The sequence below is a fragment of the Heloderma suspectum genome, chromosome 7, assembly GCF_057233095.1.
Source record: "Heloderma suspectum isolate Gila_16-S chromosome 7, 16-S_ref, whole genome shotgun sequence".
NCBI classification, from domain to species: Eukaryota; Metazoa; Chordata; class Lepidosauria; order Squamata; family Helodermatidae; genus Heloderma; species Heloderma suspectum.
Window position 1 is genome coordinate 45,399,218 of NC_139464.1, and position 21,513 is coordinate 45,420,730.

The 21,513-nt window shown below is 44.3% G+C and overlaps 2 protein-coding genes across 26 annotated transcripts in view; one reads left to right on the plus strand and one right to left on the minus strand.

Moving 5' to 3' along the window:
- SGSM3 (small G protein signaling modulator 3) overlaps positions 1 to 7,217 on the plus strand; it is a 59,772-nt gene extending 52,555 nt beyond the window's left edge. For 15 of the 21 annotated variants that reach the window (XM_084809911.1, XM_084809915.1, XM_084809925.1 and 12 more), the window contains 9 exons: positions 281 to 335; positions 549 to 598; positions 1,235 to 1,387; positions 1,666 to 1,736; positions 2,416 to 2,464; positions 2,750 to 2,835; positions 3,085 to 3,207; positions 4,940 to 5,000; positions 5,278 to 6,767. In XM_084809911.1, coding sequence (XP_084666037.1) covers positions 281 to 335; positions 549 to 598; positions 1,235 to 1,387; positions 1,666 to 1,736; positions 2,416 to 2,464; positions 2,750 to 2,835; positions 3,085 to 3,207; positions 4,940 to 5,000; positions 5,278 to 5,361 — 732 coding nt within the window. In that variant the 3' untranslated portion in view covers positions 5,362 to 6,767. Of the gene's footprint in view, positions 1 to 280; positions 336 to 548; positions 599 to 1,234; positions 1,388 to 1,665; positions 1,838 to 1,894; positions 2,465 to 2,749; positions 2,836 to 3,084; positions 3,208 to 4,939; positions 5,001 to 5,277; positions 6,768 to 7,050 lie in introns of those variants that run through there. The other 6 variants (XR_014784298.1, XR_014784300.1, XR_014784301.1 and 3 more) reach the window with 5 other exon arrangements.
- The window catches only part of MRTFA (myocardin related transcription factor A), a 151,365-nt gene that overhangs the window by 6,541 nt on the left and 123,311 nt on the right, over positions 1 to 21,513 (minus strand). For 3 of the 5 annotated variants that reach the window (XM_084809907.1, XM_084809910.1, XM_084809908.1), the window contains 7 exons: positions 20,647 to 20,818; positions 19,139 to 20,245; positions 17,331 to 17,426; positions 13,077 to 13,241; positions 11,297 to 11,467; positions 10,902 to 10,962; positions 6,966 to 9,971 (listed from right to left, as the gene is read on the minus strand). In XM_084809907.1, the coding sequence (XP_084666033.1) occupies positions 9,460 to 9,971; positions 10,902 to 10,962; positions 11,297 to 11,467; positions 13,077 to 13,241; positions 17,331 to 17,426; positions 19,139 to 20,245; positions 20,647 to 20,818 (2,284 nt within the window). In that variant the 3' untranslated portion in view covers positions 6,966 to 9,459. Of the gene's footprint in view, positions 1 to 6,965; positions 9,972 to 10,901; positions 10,963 to 11,296; positions 11,468 to 13,076; positions 13,242 to 17,330; positions 17,427 to 19,138; positions 20,246 to 20,646; positions 20,819 to 21,513 lie in introns of those variants that run through there. The other 2 variants (XR_014784296.1, XM_084809909.1) reach the window with 2 other exon arrangements.

Below are 21,513 nucleotides of genomic sequence, written 5' to 3' on the forward strand. Positions count from 1 at the left end.
AGCGCAAGACAGGAAGGCCTGGCGTGCTATGTTCCATGGGGTCACGAAGAGTCGGACACGACTTAACGACTGAACAACAAAGTAAATGTCAGTCTCCACAATCCAAGACAGATGCACACAGACTTTCTTAGGCTGATCATGTGCTAATGAAACAAAGTGGAAAATGGAAATCAGCCATGGCTCTATAAGCTTTTTCCTTATTTGCTCTTACGCACTGCTATTTGTCCCTCTTTTTTCCTCCATTTGATTAAGTCACTGTCCCTCCTTTTAATTCCTGTAGATCATCTCCCAGAAGGATGAGCACTGTTGGGTTGGTGAGCTGAATGGCCTCAGAGGTGAGTGCAAATGGGATATTTGAGGGTGGATTGGTGAGCAGAAGCTCCAATAGGTGGCAGTGCAATGGTGTACTTCCCCCAAATATTATTTGAACAAAAATATTAACTGAGAGAACTGCTCTGAGACCCCATGCCACAAATACTGTTCTTTTTATTTACAGGTTGCTGTCAAGCTAGGTCCTTATCCTTTGTTCTTTCCCTGATTTTTTATAGGTTGGTTTCCTGCAAAGTTTGTGGAGGTCCTGGATGAACGGAGCAAAGAGGTAAAATTTCCTCCTCCATATTAAGAGTCTGGTTCTGCCTAGTGCCATCACCCTCCACTGTGGGTGCATGTTTGGGTCCATGTTTTTGTTTTTCACAGCTTGTAAATGGAATATTGGTGAGGCTAATGCTGAGAAACAAATTCTGAGTATATGCACAAAACATGGGTGAATGGGCAATATCATTATTCCCATGCCCCAGTAGGAAAGGCAGAGGATGTAGAAATGAAGTGACAAATCCAGGCTCATTCAATAAGTCTGTAGCAAAGCTAGGAATTAATTAAATGTATATGAGGAGCCAATTTAAAACAGAAGATTTGTCATCAACTAATTTGGAAGGTGGAGGTTGAAAAGGTGAGTGAAGGGTAAGTATTGAAAAATAACAGTTTCATTCATATACTTGCTAGTTGGATGATCACAGCTTGCATTACTAGGGTACTATGAGCTTTACTACATTATTCATTCATGTGGGCATCCACCGTTGCATGGCCATCCACCCATAAAATGCTGGAACATGTACTGTATGTGAGACAGCATCTGCAAATAGCATGGTACAGATCCGCTTAGCATGAATGCCCTTCTGTTGGCTGTGCCCCTTCTTCCAAGTATTAATAGGGGTTGCAATCTTGTCCCTTTCAGTATTCCATTGCTGGAGATGACTCTGTCACTGAAGGTATCACAGACTTGGTTCGGGGGACACTCTGTCCAGCCCTCAAGGCCATATTTGAGCATGGGCTGAAGAGGCCTTCTCTGCTGGGGGGACCCTGCCACCCCTGGCTCTTCATTGAAGAGGTAAGAGTGGCACTTGCTGTCTGTAGGGTCCCTGGAAAAAGTATGACAAGTATAGGAGAAATCTGACTGTGGCTGGCATCACGACCCTCTCTAGAACTCTGTAAAGCTGGAGTGCAAGGAGGCATTTGGGGGGGTGATCTTTTGGGTGACCTTTTGGGTGACATGCTGTAAGTAGTTGTGGCAGGGGGAGGAATGCATGGGTTATCTGTCTCCAATAAGAGGCAGAAGTATCAGTAACATTTGGATCAGAGTTTGTATGTGTGTGCACTTTTCTCTAGGCTGCTGGGCGTGAAGTGGAGCGAGACTTTGACTCTGTGTATTCTCGTCTTGTGCTCTGCAAAACTTACAGGTAAAGCTTTTCTCATCACACTAATAATGAGGGGTTTCCTGTCCACCAGGTACCCCTCCTGGAGAAACATTTTCTTCTTGTAATGTTTTCACACTTTTCAAGTAGCCACATTACTGATGTAGCATGTGAGAGCCAGTTGCAGAAATGCCTTATCAAAGGGGGCTCTTGTGCTTAGAGTAGTCTTCAAATAATTATGAGTCTGTAGCTGTGTCTTTTCCTACCAGATTGATTATCTGTACTGAAACCTGCAAGGAGTACTGAGATTCTGTGTTGAAGGGAATGGTTACTACCATTGCGTGAATGATGCTGGGCAAGACAAGCACTTAGACTAGCTCATATGCTGTATCGCAGAGGTGTTGAACCTCTTTCAGCCTAAGGGCTGAATTACATGTCAGACAAACTCTCAGAGACCTCATTTCAGGCATGGATGGGGCCAAAGACAAAAGGGGTGGGGCCAAAGTATTTTTAGCTGAATGTTCTTGCTGCCAGTAACTAAGCCTTAGGAGCATTTCAATCTTTTAGAACAGGAAAAAACTGCAAAAAAGCTGGGAAACTACCAAACAGTGGTTGGGGAAAAGGGGGCATACCCTTCTGGGGAATCCCAGAGGGCCAGATTTGGGCCCCTGGCTTAAGGTTCTGTACCCCTGGTACATCTGGACCTGTTATTTTACTGTTCTAGGTTAGATGAAGATGGGAAAGTGCTAACTCCAGAAGAGCTGCTTTATCGAGTGAGTACACTATTCTGGTCCCTGAGTCAGGCACAGCAGAGTCCACAAGAGGGCTTTATGAAGAGGCAAAGTAATCTGCTTTTAATCTGGCCCTTCATGTGATCCTATGAAAAGCCCAGAGGACTGCCAGTGCCAGTCTTTCCCAGCAAGTGGCATTATACAGTCCTTTCATCCCTGCTGCTTCTAAGGACCAATGCTGTGGGTGAAATACAGTTGGCATGTAATTTTGAGTTCTGGCTCAAAGGGAAGAGGTGTTGCCCATATAACTTGCTTTTTTCCTGGCAGGCGGTGCAATCTGTGAACTTGTCACATGATGCAGCACATGCTCAGATGGATGTGAAACTTCGTTCTCTCATCTGCATTGGACTGAAGTGAGTCACCCAGTTTGCTTTCCTTAAAGGCTGCTTTTGTTAGCACAAAACAGGAGGTGGTAGTGGTTTGGATCACACTTCATTACAAGGGGTTGTCTAGAGTGTCCTGCAATATTGTATCCTCTGCCATGCTGACCAAGGGACCTGCAGTCTCTGGTTCAACCTTTTAATGTTTCCCTGGATTATCTTATGTGGTGGAAAAGGAAGTTTTCTATGTGCTAGTAACTTTTTCTGTATGTTGTTTTCCAGTGAGCAGGTGCTGCATCTGTGGCTTGAGGTGTTGTGTTCTAGCCTGCAGACAGTGGAGAAATGGTTCCACCCCTGGTCGTTCTTGCGCAGTCCTGGCTGGGTGCAGATCAAGTGTGAGCTGAGGTGGGTGGAATGTCCTTTCTCTTTTCCACTTTCTTGTACCTCCAAACCCCACCTTCTGGAAATTGCTGCCTTGCACAAGTGAAAAAAATCATACCGGCTTGTGCCATACTGGTAGAGAGGATATGAAAGTTGTTTACATATCCCAATCTTAGCCTCCTTGGGAGGGATTAGTGCGCATGTGCAGGGATAGCGTCGTGTATTATTGCGAGGTGGCCATCAGTGTCACTTTCCAAACAGAATAGGATCCTGCTTTGCTCTTGCCTATCATGCACCAACCCTTCATTGTTGCTCAGCTGGACTCTAGTTCATGGAAGGAGAATGTAAGACGATCTGCTCAGAGTTGGGATAGCTTTTTCTTCACAGGTTTGTGTGTGAGAGATAAACAGTGAGGTGTGGGTAGACTTTAGCTTCAGAGGTAGCAGATTGGTGTTCAGCCAATCTGGGGAAAAATTGACTGGTTTTTCGCTTCAGGTTCTACAAAGTCAGTGTTCTAGCACTGCCTTTTTCTCTGTTTGTCCCCATCATTAAAGTAGTTTTTTCCTATCTCTCTTCCATACATGTATAACTTACTGCATCTGCTTGCATGCCTGTGCCCTGTCCAATCTTAGCTGGGATGTTAGTCTCTGGTTTGATAACTCATTGGGAGCTGTTACTCTTCCTCCTCCTATTGTATCTCTGTTGCCTTGTGTAATGTAAGGAAATGTGGAAAGAGGTAGTACTGGGTTTGTATTTGTTTATGCTTTCTCCTGTAAGTATTTAGCCAAACATTGGGTGTATTACATGACTCCTCCCCAATGTTCTGTCCAGCTGTTGACTGTGCATGTGCTTGAGGCACTGCTGAATGTATTTTGCTACTCTAAGGAATCTGGGACTTGTTGCAAATAGGAACCCTGGGAATTAAACACAGAGGTACAGAACAGCATGGATATATGTAGGAACATAGGAAGCTGCCTTGTGTTGAGTCAGTCCATTGGTCTGTTTAGCCCAGTATTGTCTACACTGACTGGCAGCAGCTCTCCAGGGTTTCAGACAGGAGCCTTTCTAGACCTACCTGGAGATGCTGGGGCTTGAACCTGGGCCTTTATGCATGCAAAGCAGCTCTTCTACCACTAAGCCACAGCCGCCTGTGTAAACTGAGGAGGACAGTGCAGCACAGCATGAATGTTGTGGAGAGGTCCAGGGTTGTATAGAACTCCTCATTATTTCCCCATAGCTACTATTTTTAAAACACAGGCCTCCTCTCTCTCCTCGCTTCCCCCATCCAGTTTTATTCCTTGTTTCTCCATTACACACATCCCACCCAGATTGGACCATTTTACTTGTCTAAATTCCTTGAAGATTTGTGGCAGCAGAATATGATAAACAAGAATTGGAAAATACTGTGTATGTACCAAGTACATTTTAGTGTAATAGCAGAATAAACTCAGTACAAGCAAATATCCCAAATTATTGAATTTAGCTGTTTGATTACTTTGACTGCACTGTATGCACAGCCCTCCTTTTAGATTCTTAATTGCCCCATCATTACAGGTGCTCGAGCAGGGCCCGTAAGTTTAATCTGTTTTCCTTGGCCTATTAGGGAATTAGGGTTTTATTGGGTATTGATTATTTTTCATTTTTCTATTATATTTTGCAGTTTTAAATTTTGTTGTGTATTGCCTTAGGAGGATTTGTCCTAAAAGGTAGCTTATAAATATTTTAAATAAATAAATGCTGGTATGTTCTTTTACAGAGTCCTCAGTAAATTTGCCTTCAGCCTCTCTCAGGATTGGGAACTCCCTGTAAAAAGAGAGGTGAGCATGTGTCTCTACAGCAGAACCTAGATTCCTTCCCCACTCCCTTGCTAGTCAGTAAGCAGCCCTTCAGTTACTGACCGTTTCCATCAATCCTGATTTAGGGGTTCCCATCCCTATTTGCATAGGAGTCTGAGGCACAGATGGGCTTGTCCATCTGTCCTAGCCCCCAACCTCAGGGATGGTGTAGCTCTGGGCCCTGCATCAGAGAACATACACATTAGCAACAATCACTGAAAGTATTCAATGACTATAGCTTTTTGCTTATTATTTGTAGGAGAAAGAGAAGAAACCACTGAAGGAAGGAGTTCAAGACATGCTTGTGAAGCACCACCTCTTTAGCTGGGACATAGATGGGTGACTCCTTGCTAGGTCTTTGCTTGGACTACTTAGATGGCACTGAACACTTGGCATATACCCCTCTTCTCCCCTCCCAGCCAACCTGTTGTCCCTTCATGCATTGTACACCCTGGCCAACCTGTCCCTTCTCCTGTAGTCTTTTCTCATTGAGGGATCTCTATTATCTGGTAGCAGCTTGCTCTAGCAGATGGGCAGGAGCACATTGAAGAGAACAAGGATGGTACTCCAATGTTCAAGCCCTGGCTGTCCAGCTTTCCTTCTTCATGGTGTTGCTAACTTGATTGTGCAGAGCATGTATGCGCATAACTCTATCAAAGTCATGAGTACCACATGGGCCCAGTATCTGAAGACAACAATCACTTATTGTGGAGACCTGAAGGTCCAGGTGAAAGGTAAGGAAAGGCAGCAACCTTGGCTACAAAGTTGTCATAACTAGGCAAGAGAAGCATAACAAGAGGTAGAGGGATCCTCTAAATGTAGCCAGTCTAGCTGTTCCATTCTGTTCTGTTCAGGAGAAGAGACTGATGGCTGGCAAACTCCTGAAGCTTACTTCATCTGTAATGGTAAACTTATTTTCCTACACAGAGCTAATATGTGAAGCAACCTCTAAGTAAGAGAGAAAGAGAATGTGATTCTTGACTTGTTTTTCCAGGTGCTACAGTGCATGAATGGCTTTGGTACTGCCATTAAGTGCCTAAGATGATGGGCTGGTAACTGCCTTGGGCGATGTGAAGGATTGGGGCAGCAGTAGCCTCTCCTTTAATTCTGGATGATAGCTGAACCGAATCAAATCATTTTAGCCCAGACCATATTTTTTTTTAATTGGTAACCAAAAGGTGTAAATTACATCCAGAAATCTCTGTATATTTTGACATATCTTAGAGCAGGAAATGGATTCAGGACTGAGCTGGCTCAGGGAGACAACTACAGCCTCTGCCCTATCTGAGGAAGATAGCAGAGGCTGCAGGATAGGAACGCACAACTTGCTGCATGGTGGCAGCACAACTGAGTGCAGGTAATAATGAAAGCACTGGTTGGGGAGCACAATCAAATCATGAAACAAAATGAGATCCTGTGTCATTTTGGTTTATAAATAAACTGTACATCTTGTGACTGTGTCTAAGACAGATGGGGAAGTGGGATTGATCTTTCATATGGCTTTAGCCTTATTTCTGTTTACCTGAGCTATGGCAGCACTCGTGTTTGGGAAGGAATAAGAATGAACACTTCTGTGCTGATAACTCTAGGAATTTCATATTAAGTAAATGGTTGATCGGCCTTGTAGATGTTGTATTATTAATACTGTAACAGTACTACCATACCTTAGAGAATATTCTGCCTGAGACTTGGGCAAGATGAAGTTACAATGGGAGTAGGAAAAACAGCCCCATTTCCCATAACATACAGGGGAGGGTGGCAAAACACCCAGTACTAGAACGGATGCAGCTATGCCCAATGCTGGCAGTGGAGAATAACTTCTCACCTAAATTACAACAGTGTGAAGTAGCTCTTCATTACTCTGTTGAATGCCTTTGCTATATTTTTACCATGGCATGTATAGGGTATCTGTAATGCCATGACCAAAGATGAGATATACAAAGATGCTAGAACACAATTTTTTTTTAATAAAATGGATTTTTCAAATATCTGTAACTGAAAAAATAATTTGATTTATCCATTCTCTCCCCAGGTAACTGCTCATTCCATACCCTTTTCCAGTTGCATGTTCACTCTAAGGCCAATACTACAGCACTGCCTAAGCCTCTTACCTGTGCTGATAACTCTTTTCATTGATGCATAATGGAAGAAAGTATGTGTGTTAATCAAATACAAGTTATACAATTAGTGGTTATCAGCAGACGAATGAGTACATTCAAACTAGAGGCAAAGCCTTCGGCTCATATTTTACCGTGTAGATATCAAAGGAGAATTTAGGGAACATACTTTAAAAAGTGGAGATACTATTTCATACAGTGGCAAAAAACTGACACTAGTGTAATCCCAATTATTTTCCCATTCCATGAAAGGGTAATACACCCACAATGGGCCATGTACCACACTAGGCCTGACACTTTTTGTTATGTTGAACAGTAGTGTTCGGTCAAAGCTGTTGCCTTTCTGTCATTTTACACTAAACTAGGGTGACATGTTTACCCTTTCAATGCCAGGGAGCTGTTGTGACAGTGTGAACCCCTTCTGCTGATAAAGCTGCCCTGACTTGGCCAATGAGTACTGTAAAATCTAAATACATTCACTGCTGTTAGTATGAGAGCAGAACCAAGATGCTCTCCCCAAACCAGGTGCTTCCCCCAATCCCCTGAAGTGGGCTTAATATGCTTTACACAATTCTCCTGCACTATGAATAATCCCAAATCTAGCTCCAACTTTCCACACAAGCCCTTGCTGGTTGATATGCTTTGTAGTAGGTCCCGGAGAGAATACAAAAGATACACTACCTATAGCAACCATAACAACCTGGTTTCCATTAAAGAAAACAGTGTTTTTTACTGAATGAAATAAGCTTCACATACAGTTGGCCATTCTAAGACATAACTGCAATATTCTCTTCAAGATCAGTCCATTCATCATAAGAGGTAAAAGATATGTTATAATCTCTGTAACATGTAAGAGAAACTGAAGTGAAGGGGCTCTTGGAATCCTATGAAATGAGAGAAAAACCTGCTCCCTTTCTTTGTGGGAAGGAAGGCAGTGCCATCAGATACATTAACTACATAATTTCTAAAGGAGAGGGGGAGAGGCTAATAGGTATATGATTTCCTTTGAGTGACATGTGCAATAAGGCTAAAAGTGGCTGTCCAAGGACCAAGTCCTCTTCCACACCAAACCACAGGCTAAAATAGCAGCTCCCCAAGTGTTTATCACAGAAGAGGAGGAGCTAAAGAGTACCACCTCCTAACCAGGTGAGTTAACTTCATTTGCTTTCTAAAACAAAAAGTTTTACAGAGCTATATACAGAAATTTTACCAGCGATAAATGAAACCAGGTATCAAGAGGCAAGACCTACAGTAGAGACCAGACTTCTCCATGACACCAACCTCCAACGAAAGGGAAGCTACACTTCAGATGCAGGAAATCTGTGGGAGGAATGGCTGAACTTAAATCTGAATGGTATGACCACTAGGAACAGCAGCGTAGCACAACTCAACAGTTTATGCTGGCTACAGGCCAATTCATCCAAGGGCCAAAACCTTCCAGAACTCCACTTCTTCAAAACTGCAGATTCTACACAATTAGGTTACAGGCAGGGCTACTAAAAGAGGAGGCAGTAGAATAATTACAGGAGGCTGCAAATATCATCCCTGATGCAGCTATCTTGATTCATGGCCAACAGTGGCCAGGTGAGATACTACAGCCACCTGTTTTAGTTTGGCCAAGCCAGGAACAAGGACTACATGCAGGAATCAGCAGCAAGCCAAGGGAAGATGGCTATTATGTAAGCTCTGGCACACAACTTGGGCTTGGCTTTCTTGCCAAGTAGAAAGCATCTACACTATGGCATTATTAGGGAAAGGCTTTTGGAATAGGATGCTTATTCCACGTAACTGAGGATAGTAGCCGTCTCAGTTCTGTACGCATCCTCATCCCTTATTCCCTTTCTCAGAAACATTCCCTTTGCAACATGGCCAAATTAACTATTTTTAACAAATGTTTCCTAACTAGGCAGAATCAGGTCCAGCATAGAGGCCTTTCTCCAATAATTTCTTCTGAACAGCTCTGTATTCTTGGTCTTGACCTATGCCCCCAAACCCAGCCAGATTGTTGACTCATGGAGGAGAGGCAGCACTCCCATGCTGAAAACCTCTGACTATTCATACAAGTCTGGTGTGGCCACTGAACATCTGAGGAAAGGGCATGTCTCACCCCACCACTGCCCATGAGAAAGGTGGTAGCTTGCCTGAGATTGACATCACTGAAGACATCTGAAGAGATTCAGAAGACATCACTGGTGCTTGCCCTTGGCTCTAGCTTCACAAAAGCTGGTCAAAATGATGGGTTCTTTAGATGCATCTTTCATTTAAGCTCCCGCCCATATCCTACACCCACTTGTACCGCTTCCCTCAGTCTGCATGCTCGAGAGCTATAAGCAAGAATCCCAGTGCAGCTGCAGATCATGTCCATCAAGGAAGTCTGTGGAGAAGAGGCTAGGTGTTGCAGTACTGAGGGGGGTGAGGCTCATCACTGGCCCTCCCGGCAGCTCCAACCAATCCATGCTGTCCAGGTTAGCCTCTGCCAGGTCCAAACTTGGTCCCCCAGGAGGCTCAGGGGCAAAGTGCAATTCTGATGTGTCCATAGGGGAAGATGGGTGGTCCAGGATAGCTGAACTGCTTAGCATCTCACTGTAGAGGTCAATTAGGGACAGAGGCTCAGGTCCATCAGGGCCAGCAGTCAGCAAGGGGAGGCCAGTGCTGCTCTCCAAGAAATCTTCCAACCTACCTGCTGGGCTGGAATTTAGAGAGTTGGTGTGGCCCATGGACACCTGCAGGGGGAGCTCTGAGGAATGGTGGCTGTTGGACAGAGAAGGGCATCCTGGGGAAATAGCAGTGTCTTTCCTAGCTAGGGAAGACTGCTCCTTGAATTGAGCTGAAATTTCTGCAAGACAAAGATAACTGCACTTAAGTCCATTGATATGTCTGATGTTACTACTGCATTCCAACATTGCAAGAGGTTGCAATGCAAGGATGAACCCCTAGCCATCTTTAATGCACTGCAAGTATTGCACATATCCTGGACCCAGACAAACTACCACCACTACCGCAGGTGAGCCTGCCACACTTTGAAATCTTTCAGTACAAAGTAAACAAAGTCTATAAGGCAATGGTGGGCAACCTTTTCAGGGTTGAGGGCTACATTCACTCAGGGGAAAGTGGTTGGTGGTTACATAATGGTGATGGGAGGGACCTCAGCTAAAAGTGGGCAGGGACATACTCTTCTATCTCCCATTCATTCATCCATCCATCCTCTCCCCCCACCTCCACACACACACATGGTGGCTCCCCCCACCAGCCAACTTGCCCCTGGAGCCCCTGTCTCCACTCACTGCCATCCTCTCTGCCTTCAGCTCTCCGCCTCACTCTCAGGTGCACACACAAGCTCAGAGGCCAAACCACAGAGTGCAGCATGTAGAGTTTCCAAGGGTTGCTCAAAGTGCCACACTGTGTAGCTGGGTTACATGCGTGCCTCACTTTGTTTCGATGGCCCTCCTCTTTGCAACAACAGTGGCAACGTAGGGGCAGCATCAGTCACACAAGTGCCTGACTGCCTTCAAACTATTCTCAATCTTTGGCAGCACTCTTTTTTTCTTGTAGGGGGTGGGGTGTTGGGGATTGCACAGATGGCGGGAAAGGGCTGCCTGCAGCCCAAAAGCTGCCTACTTGTGCTCTAAGGGAAAATGGCCCCTTGCTCTGTGACTTCATACATGGGCTCAATAGTGTACTCTTTCAAACCACTAGCCTCAGTGCTGAAGAAGCCACAGAAAAACAAACAAAAAGCCCCTTATATAAATTCTAATTCCACTCTTACCTCCATGTTCAATTAAAATGTCAAAAAGGTCATCCATTTGCTGACTTGAGCAGCCATTCTCCTAATAAAGAACAGAATGTCCTTGTTTAGGTATTGCACTCAACAGTAATGCAGCAACTTGTACTTTATAACTTGCACCACTGTATGGCCAAACCATTCAACCATTATGTCAGTGTCAACCAACAAGCATGACACCTAAATCTGCACCCTTGGTATGAATGGTGGATCCCTGCAGTCTCTAGCAGCGCCCTATCTCCAACAAAGGGAAAATAGCTAACCCAAAGGAAGCCATTCCAGTCCCAGCACATTTGACTCACTGAAATTTCAGGGCTGTTTACAAAGAACAGCACCACGAGCACTTTCCTGATTTGCCAAGGCAAAGCAGCTTCTCTCACCTCAGAGGGCTTTGGTTGCTGCTTCACAGCCTCTTCATAACCTGGTGGTTCTTTCATCAACACTGAGGAGGCAGGGAGAGTGAGAGGTGGTGGAGTACCAAAAAAGTTCTGCTGCTCAAGGTCCATTTGGGATGGAGACGGAGGGGCTGGAGAACCTGGCTGTGAAAGCAGCTGTGAAATAGAAAGAAAGGCAATTAACAGCCAACCAGTTTTCTGAAATGAGCCATTTATGTGCTACCCCAATGTACAAATCTGCATATTCTGTTCACTCTCCATAGAGCCTCTGATGCAACTTCTCCCGCTTTACTCTTCAGAGGCCCCATGGCTACTTACACCGCCCAATGCCATCACAGCACCATGGTCAAGAGTATGCAGTATATGGCTTGTAAGCCTCATCCAACTCATTATGGACTTCTCTCACCCAGGAAGCTCTGCACTTCTGCCATGCAGCCATTTACCTGGGGGCCTATGAAGTGCACAAAATATATTTCCTACTCATGCACTACATGATGCTTCTTCAAGCCTGCAGACCATGATTTAGGAACACTTCAAACAGAAGCAATCCTTACTCTAACCTCAAGATAGTGACACCACTAGATACAACAGGACTAATGTCGGCCATTTGTAACATTCACTTAGCCCATCATAGAGATACAAGGATGAACCCATGTCTAGAATATTCTCAGACTACATTCCTTGGGACACGTCCTATCATCATTACTGACAAGGGGGAGACCCAGTGGCCAGAGAAGGAGCTGCTGCTCCATTGCTTACTTTCCTCTTCCCTCCCCCTACCTTTTGTATCTTTTTCTTTTGTATCATGTCTATTAGATTGTGAGCCTGCAGGCAGGGTCTGTCTTATTTTTCAAATAGTGCTTAGAAAATTTTAGGCACTTATAAGTGTTAAAGACAGCAGCCCTGCTTACAAAAAATACTTTACTGACATGTAGCACAGAGGGATACTAAAGCAGGCAAAAGTGAAATAAACACTTCCACAAATGGCATTAAGTCAATGTCACATGGTGGACCATTCAGACAGCAAGTAAAAAAAATGCACAGTGGTTACTGCTGGAACGGTTTTCAAAAAGGCTACAATTCTAAGAAAATTAAGTCTCTTCTTAATGGGAAGCAAGGACTCTGCAAAAAGTTCACCCATAAATGTTTCTGGAGGGAAAGGGGAGCTCTCTTTTATCATATTTTTTGTAGTTTGCTGCTTCTTTACAGCTGTGGCACCAACCTTTACCTTCAAAGGGGGCTGCTTCTTGAGGCAATCAGAGATTCCATAAGCACTGTGATGACATTATGTTGTCATGCAGCCAGTATGATGACACTGGAAAGCTAAATCAGACTGCAGGCAACACTTCCTGCCCTCACTCTGAATGAATATATGTTTTCATTCCATTTTATAGCTCATCCTCAATCAATGAAACAGTGTGCACATTTTGCATGGGGCAAATTTTTTCATGAAACATCCTCCACCCTACCCTTGCTTCAGCTCAGCCCTAATTGTTAGTTACGAAAACTGGTAAGAGTGGTAGACAAGCAAATGTACAGATATGCTTCTAAATATCTCCCCTTAACCTAAGTGAACTTTCAGCCAGAAAGACAAATTTCTTCTCTTGGATGGGTACCTCTCCACACTACACATTATGTCAGAAGCAGCTGCATCTCAAGAGTGGCACAGGAATGCACATTCCTAGAGGTCTGGCCTGTAACACCTATTGGGTCCTGTTCCCCAGTGTATTCTTCTGGTGCTCAGTGGGGCTTGCTGACAGGGTACCTTTTTTGGCACACTGGACTGGCCAGTTTTGCCAGAAATGCTTGTTTTCAGGGGTCCTTTGTGGAAGCCGTTCAGGAAGAAGGGCTGCAAGTTCGGAGGCGCAGAAAAAGACAAGACTGTTTGAGGCAGCTGCCCAGTGACCATCTGCAGACCTGGCTTCTGACCCTAGAGAGAGGCACAAGGGATAAGAAACAAAGTGCAACTGTCAGACATGGACTGGCCCAAAGAACTTTACTCCTTAAAGAGAAAAATCCCCTTTGGTGAGCAAAATGGCTTATGATGTTACACTTCAAGTATACTCCCTCAACAACTCAGCAGAACTGAGCAAAACTCTTGAAAGGGGGAAATCTGTGCCAAAAGACACATTCTCGATGCGAAACATGAAAATTACCTATTTGGCTTATTCTATTCTGACTGCATTGTGTGGGTTTTCACAGGGCAGCACTTGGGATCCTTGGGCAGCTGCCAGGGCCCACTGCTGATGCCTGCCCTAGCCCCCTTTAAAATTTATTTCTGGCCTGGCACTCAGCACCAGACATCTGGGACTGGCCACCCATTTAATTTCCCATAATGCCCTGACCTAGCATTGCTCTGGGGGCACTGTGGGAAATTAAAAGGGTAGCTAGACTCAGATGCCCAATGCTGCTCAAAGCATTGGCACAGCAGTCAGGTATGCCCAGCAGGGCCCTTTGACAGAAGACACTGGACTGGCCCACTACAGGACACTTTGCACAAAGGGCCTCCTCAGACCTGGAACTGGCCCTGGTTTTCATATACTTCAGAATATATTGAGAAGGACTAGGATGGTAAAGGAAAAGCAGATGAAAACATGGGGACCTGGAGAATGGAAGGGGAGCCACAATTTTAATTTGATTTTTAAAAAGAAAGGCAGGGTATAAATGTAGAAATAAATATATACAAATAAATGAACAGCTCAGCTGTCAAAACCTTATAGGATTCCTACTGCAAAGGAAGCCAGTTAGAATTTCTTCACAGACTTATAATTCAAATTGTTCACTAGTCACAAACCCTAAAAGATCAAAGACAAGTCTGAAGAGGTGCAAACTTCAATTTGGTCTCTATTTAAATGTGAGTCCCAATGTGTTTCAAGTGCAAGAGACATTCACAAATTGTTGGGGGAGAGGATTTATTTTCCCTTCATGCTCTCCAAAGGGAGAAGGGGCAGAGAAAAAATGTGTCTGTATGTGTATATACATGCAGCAACGTAAATTACATTGCTGCATGTACAAATGGCATATATGTCATGTATGAATGCAAAAACCAGTGTCCCTTTACCTTTCCCCCCATAAATGAATGGCTGCCATTCATCCTTATGTGGGTGTGGCGGCAGGGGACACTGCACTTGCAATGCCACTGCAGTGATGGGGAGGAGGGTGTCAAAACCTTCACTGACCCCTCCACTGACACCATGGGAGTGGGGAGTAGTTTCCCTTCTGAAGGGTTGTAAGGCATTCTCACACTTCAGAAAACAAACAGTCAGGGGCAAGGGAGTGGGGAGGAATGCAGCTCCTGGGCTGGGAGAAGGGAAAGTAGGGATGTCGGCAAAACCTGCAACAGAACCAAATGAGTTCAGATTTTCATGAATCCAACCTCCAGATTCCACAGTGGACTGGCTTCTCCTTTGTCAGGCGAATTCCACAGACTTGCAGATGGCTTTCTAACTTTCCCGAATTAAAAATACGCAATTTTTAAAAAAACACAGCCAAAAATGCACATTTCCCCCATAAGCTAAAGTGTGAAAATGCGCATTTTGGGAGAATTTGTGCATTTTCACATGTGTGAATTTGCATAAATGCCAATTTGCACAAATGTGAATTTATGCAAATCCAGAAACAGAAAAAATCTGATTCTGTGGATCAGTGGACAACAAAGCAAAAGGAACCTTTGTTGTTCAGTCGTTATGTCCGACTCTTCGTGACCCCATGGACCATAGCACGCCAGGCCTTCCTGTTCTCCACTCTCTCTTGAAGTGTGCTCAAGTTCATAAAAGGTGCCTACCCGTCCACAAAATACAGACAGAACAGATTTTACATAATCCGTACATCCCTACCATCAAGTCTTCTGTTTCTGAGCTAGGGACTGTATTCAGGTTAGGGAAATAGGATGGGGACAGGCCTGACCACACCTCTTGCTTTGTCTAAGCACACCCAAGCTACCGCATTGTATTTGTCAGGCCGTTTCATCATCATCATGCAAACAACAAAATATCAGCAACAAAGCCAATCAAGGATGAGAAAGGAACGACATGACAACACAATTTTAAAAGCTACTGTTTCTGAGAAATATCCTGTCTACTCTCTAACCCTTTAGATTCCCTGTTCTTTAACAGCCTTACGCCCAGGGCTTTGTCTGAACAAACGTAACCCAAATTCTGTGCCAAGGTTCTACATAAACTTGCATAAATCATGCAAATCATATATGTGCTCACCTCCATTATGTTACACAGGCAGATTACTCACTGCACAGCTGTCTCAGAAGCCACATCTCATTGGAGACTGATGACAACACATTCCTCATTCATGTACCTCTATTATATCTCATCACTTTTACCTCTACAAGATGAGAAGTATGTTCTGCTGGACCTCTCAGCAGCTTTCAATATCATCACCCTTGGGGCATCTGTCTGGGATGGGATCTGAGAGTACTGCCTTGCAGTGATTCCGGTCCTATCTGACTCACACATCCCAGAAGGAAATACTGGGTGACTCCTGTTTGACGCCTTGGCCACTGGTCTATGGGGTTGTTCAGGGTTCAGTTCTATCCACTATGTTATGTAACATGTTTATCTGTATGAAGTCTTGGGGAGAGGTAGTCCAAGGATTTGGGGTTGGGTCTCCTCAATCTATGGATGATACCCTACTCCCTCTCCTTTTCATCTGATGCCAAATTAGCAATAGAGGTTTTAAACCACTGTCCAGGTGCAGTAATGGATTGGTTATATGTAAACAAGCTAATGCTTAATCCAGACAAGAGAGAATGAGAGAGAGAGAGAGAGAGAGAGAGAGAATATGTTTGTGAGTAGGAGGGCTGAACTGGGAATGAGGATATATCCTTTTCTGGATGAGGTTGTACTCACACAGCCTGGGGCTGTGTACCTGGCCTTGCACCTAGATGCTTAGGTGGCAGCTGTGGCTAGGACTGCTTTTACACTTTTCTGTATATTGCAGATCTAGCCTCTGTCACATTCAGTTACAGTGCATTACAGGCACTCAACATGGGACTGCCTCTGAAAAGCATTCAGAAACTTCAGCGGGTGAAAAACACAGCAACCGGATTAGTTTCTGGAGTCTGCTTTATTGATCATATTCCTCCAGTTCTGTAACATCTACACTGTCTTCCAGTTAGTTTCTGGGTGCAATTCAAAGTGCTGTTTCTTATCCGCAAAGCCCTAGACAGTTTGGGACCAGGATAGCTGAGGGACCATTCCCTCCCATATGATCCTACCACCCTCTGAGTTCAGCAATGGAGGCCCTGCTATGCACCTCACCACTTTCAGAAACACGGCTGGGATATCTTTTCTATTGTGGCACCCAGATTATGGAACTCCCTCCCTAGAGAGTGAAGGTAGCTTCCTTTCTTCTAAACTTCAGGCATGCTGCAAACACCTTTTTATTCCACCAAGCCTTTAATGAAGTTTGATTTTTTAATCTCCCTTTTTTGAACTTGTTTTAACCTGCTCTTATTAATAGGATTTTTTTATTATTGTATTTATTATTTAATGTGTTTTAATCATTTTGTAAAAGGCTTTGAATTTATTTGTAAAGAAAAACAGGCTAAAATATCTAAATAAAGTTACGAGGAAATAGTGTCATCTCATTTTACAAGAGAGCTGAAGGGATAATTTCATAGTGAAGAAGCCAAGACTCAAAAGCACAGTCTCAAAGCTTAACTACCTAAAATGTATGCAGCTGATTCTCCCAGTGCATCATCACTGTCATTTCCAGTTACTGAGGAATATTTAAAGCCAGATAACGTATACAGCATTATTCTAACACTTGAGCAAAGGAAGCATGACTACCCAAAACTGCTTCCAATGAGTTATCTGGCTCACTCTACCCTGACCTGCATTCAGGCAGAGCCAGACTCTGGTAGGAGCAGCTCTTTAATGAGGACCTCTTCCACTGCCAGTTCCATATTCAGGAGCCAATTTGTAATATATCATGCTTCCTTCTTCTCCTCTGCCACCCAACCCACAATGTAAATTGTTAGGAAACCAAATAGGTGTTCAGCTACCTTCTTAATGGGCTCACTTGGTGGCTGCTGCAGAGACGACTGGGAGCTGCTTACAGATTGTTGGATGGATGCTTTTGAAGGTGGAGATGACACCCTCTGAGAAGGAAGAGATACTGTTAGAAATTGAATAAGTACCACCCCTGAAAAGTCCATCATGAGAGGCAGTTGCTGCAGCCCCAGGCTAGACATGGTGACATGGGCAGAGGCCTGCGTGCACAAATTAAGGGAAGAAGTGCAGTGGAGGAGTAGAAAAGCTGTGCAGAGGGATGAACTGGGGAAGAAGAGTGGGTGGGGAAGCAATGGCACAGGCAGCATAAAAACTGGGCTTGTAAACCAAATGAGCTTTCTAAGTTTTGGGGGAGAGGAGAAGTAGATGTAGTTGACTACAGGTCAACAATGACGGTTGCCACCATCACCATGTCAACCATGAATTTAATTCTTGTCAGCAGCCTCCAGCAAGAAGCAGCAGTGGAAATTTGCTCTAATTCTGACAACAAAACAAAACACCTGCAGATATTTTAAAGAAGGTTGTCAGACCAGTCTCTGCTGCTGAGTCACTAATGCTGCAATACCCCCCAGTCCTCTGATTGCCTGAGTGAAGTGTGTGTGTCTGTGTAGGGGTGGGGTGAATGCTCCAATTGCTCAGTGGAAAGAGAAAGGCACTATGCCTGGGCTGAGGAGTACTTTCAGCATATGCCTCCTGACGAGCAGAAATGATAATTAACTAGCAAACACAATTTGTAGACCCCAACAGTTGACATAATACTTTTAAAAGACTGCATAATTTCATACTGTGAAACACACTCGTTTAACTTGTTAAGAGCAGCTACGAATAGAAAGGGAGAACTAATGGCTATGACAATTCTGCATACAATAACTGTTTCTTAACTGTGATACTGACCAGAGATCTAATATGATACTAAGAACTGGGATGAAGTTTGCATACACTTAAAAAAAGCACCATTCCTTGAATCAAATCATATGCTACCTCTCCCAATCTCTACTTCCCATTTTCTCAGGGATTTATAATCATAAAACCAGAGTTGAAAGAGATCTTGGAGGTCATCTACTCCAACCTCCCATTATTTTTGCCACATTAGTTCCAGCCATTATTGCTGCCTCACTGCTGAATCTCTCCAACAGTTGCTCCGCTAACTTTATGGACTGAAATATGGCTAAATACAAATGTCTTATTAACATCTGAAGTTCAATATGAGTAAATCAGACCGCTGGTCCATCAAGCCTAGCACTGTCTGTTCCACTCCAACTGGCAATGGCTATTTTTATACTTGGAGATGCCAGGACTGAACCTGGGACTTTCTGCATGCAAAGCATCGCTTCTATCACTCTGCTATGGCCCTTCACAAATCTACTGGGGCAAGAACTCGGCAGGCAAGCACATTTGCCATAAGTTTCTCTGTTGTCTCTCTACCACATGGTGGCTCTCTTGAGAGTCCCTTGGCTCCTTTCCCAGTCCTGCTAACTGGGGATATTTTTAAAACTGGAAGTGCCATCACTTGAGACTGGGACTTTCTGCATGGGAAACATGTGATGGACCACAGAAAAGATTGAAATGATGCATCTCATTAATTATTCAGTGTTGTACCTAAAGAGGATCCCTCACTATCCTTTGTAGTGATCAATTTGTGCTGAAGCATGGCATGCCACCATGGTTTCCACAATTACAAGCAGAACAGGAATAAAAACTATTCATTTTTAAAGCAATGTGATGGAGTGTGTTCATTATCTGAAAGCCCTCCTCTGGATAAATAGCCCCAGCTCCAGACTACCACAGCATGCATACCTACCCTCAATGGCAAGGAACCACTCCCCACTTTCTCCTGAGGCGAGAGGCGCTGCCTCTCAGCATTCTGATTGGTCACTGTGAGGACTATGTGAGAGCCAGTGGAATCTGTGATGAGGGTAGGAGGAGGGGCTCCCTTGATGAGGTCACTGAAGCCTCCACCTTTCTGGCCAAGGAAAAAACTTGAGGTCTGGCATGATGGCTCAGTTTCAGCAGCTGGCATCTCCTGCTTCACCATTACTGCTTTCTTTGGCACTGAGCTTGCATCTGAGGTGTCCATTTGGCTAGTGGTCTTTGTGGGTTTTAATTGGTCAGTTTGGCAGATGGGCTGCCCTGTAGATTGGCAACTCACAAAGCCCTTTTCACTCTTAACATGGGTGCCAAACGGTGGCTCAGGGACTGCAGCTACGCCCTCTTCTCCAAAGGCCATGGCTGAAAGTGGCTGCTGAGACCGCTTTTCTCTCTCCAGCTGCAGCTTCAGCATCTCCACCAGCTGCTGCTTCTGTTTCAGCATGCGTGTGAGTTCCTCAATCTGCTTATCTTTCTCCTGCAACATCTGGTCTTTATCCTGGACCTCCATGTCTTGTCTGCTGCTGTTACTGACACCGGAGTCTGCCCTTGACATGGGATTTGTGCTACAAGTGCTGCCTTTGGAGCTCTCTTCCTTCACCAAAAATTGCACTGGTGACGCTTGTAGGGTGAGCTGGGTCAGAGGAGACGTCACCATCTCCCCAAAGGCATCTCCGCTGGTCGAATTCTCATCTCCAGCACTCATCAGGGAGCGTTCAGAGGGGGTGGGTGAAACAGGAGGAGTTGAGCCTGTGCTACCAAACTTCATCACACCATTGCCAGTGACTGTAGCCACAACAACCTCTGCTGAAGTAATGCCTGCACTAACCAGTGCAGGTCCAGTACTCAGCCTTGTGGCTGGGAAGGCTACCACCACTTCAGCAGCTTTGGGGAGAATTGCAGTATTGGGCTTTGGAGTGGTGATTGCTCGGCCAGCTGAGCCATTCTGCTCTTGATATGCCTTGAGCCGCTCAATTAGATCCATCTTGGTACCCGACACAGGCAGTGCCCTCAACTTCAACTCTTGCTTCAGCTCTGCCACCTAACGTGAAGAGTTAGAATTAAATTACAAGCAGCATTAGCCAGGATGATCTTGTTTACAAGAGCTAGTTCACTTCACAACAAGAAGCCAAACCCACAATCCTGAAGGACAATACCCTCCAGTTCTAACCATCTTTTTTAAAGTTACCTAACATGCAACCAGCCACCTCAAAATCCACCCTCAAAGCAGAAAAATGTATTCAACCATCTGCTCTCAATACCAACACTGAGGTCATTGATTTCAGTGCTAATAGCAGCAATCGCTTATTTGAATGAATTTACATCTCACCTTGCTTTAAAAAAAAAATGCTTACAGCGACACAAAATGTTTTCTATTATTAAAATATTTATATCCCAACTTTCTTATGAAAAATTCAAGGTGGCCAACAAATGTTTGGTTACCTTCATGTCATCAAGATTAGCAGGGAGAGTTCCTGGCTTTCCCACTGGAGCATTGCTGTTTTGTCGCATCAACCCGTTAGAACTGGAAGAGACAGAAGTGGTGCTGCTTGCAGCAGTGGAGAGACTACGCATGGGCGGGGGGTTACTGCCACTCTGCTGCTCTCCTGGAGGCCTGAAGCGGGAGGAAAGTGGGAACTGAGTATTCACTAGTGCAACCAGCACAACCTGCTCTTCACCACTGCAGCTCAATGCTACATGCTTATGATCTTTTGATAAGGTGGCAAACTGACCACCTGCCCTCAAGATACAGCACAATGCAAATGATGGAGTGGTTGCTGGGAAATTTCATCTCGACAGCCTCATTGTGTGCTGTTACTGACTTCTCTTTTTGTTCCAATTCGTTCGAAACATCAGATATTTTGCTTCACTGCCTATATTTTGTTTGTGAATCATATATGTCTTATATAAGAGTCATATGGTGATACGTTGCAAAATGAAGCTAAAATCTGTATATTGAATTCTTACGAGTACTGATGATCCAATACTGAGTAGAGCCAATTAAATACACAAACTTCTATTTAAAACAAGAGCTGAGGGTGGAGGCAGGACGGCTTAGAAGAATTCTCACAAAGCCATGCTGTCAACCACTTCTGAAATGCTTACCTAAATATTCTGAACCTTCTTACACTAAGCTCTTGCTTAACTGGACAACTTCTCAACTGTCACAAGAACATCTGCCACATTCACACACAACAAGCTAAATCTGAAATTTGCAAGCTATGCACCAACCCAAGTCAACATTGCAAGAGGAAAAAAGGCGGGGTATAAATGCAATAAATAAAATAAATAAATAAACATGTTTAGGGT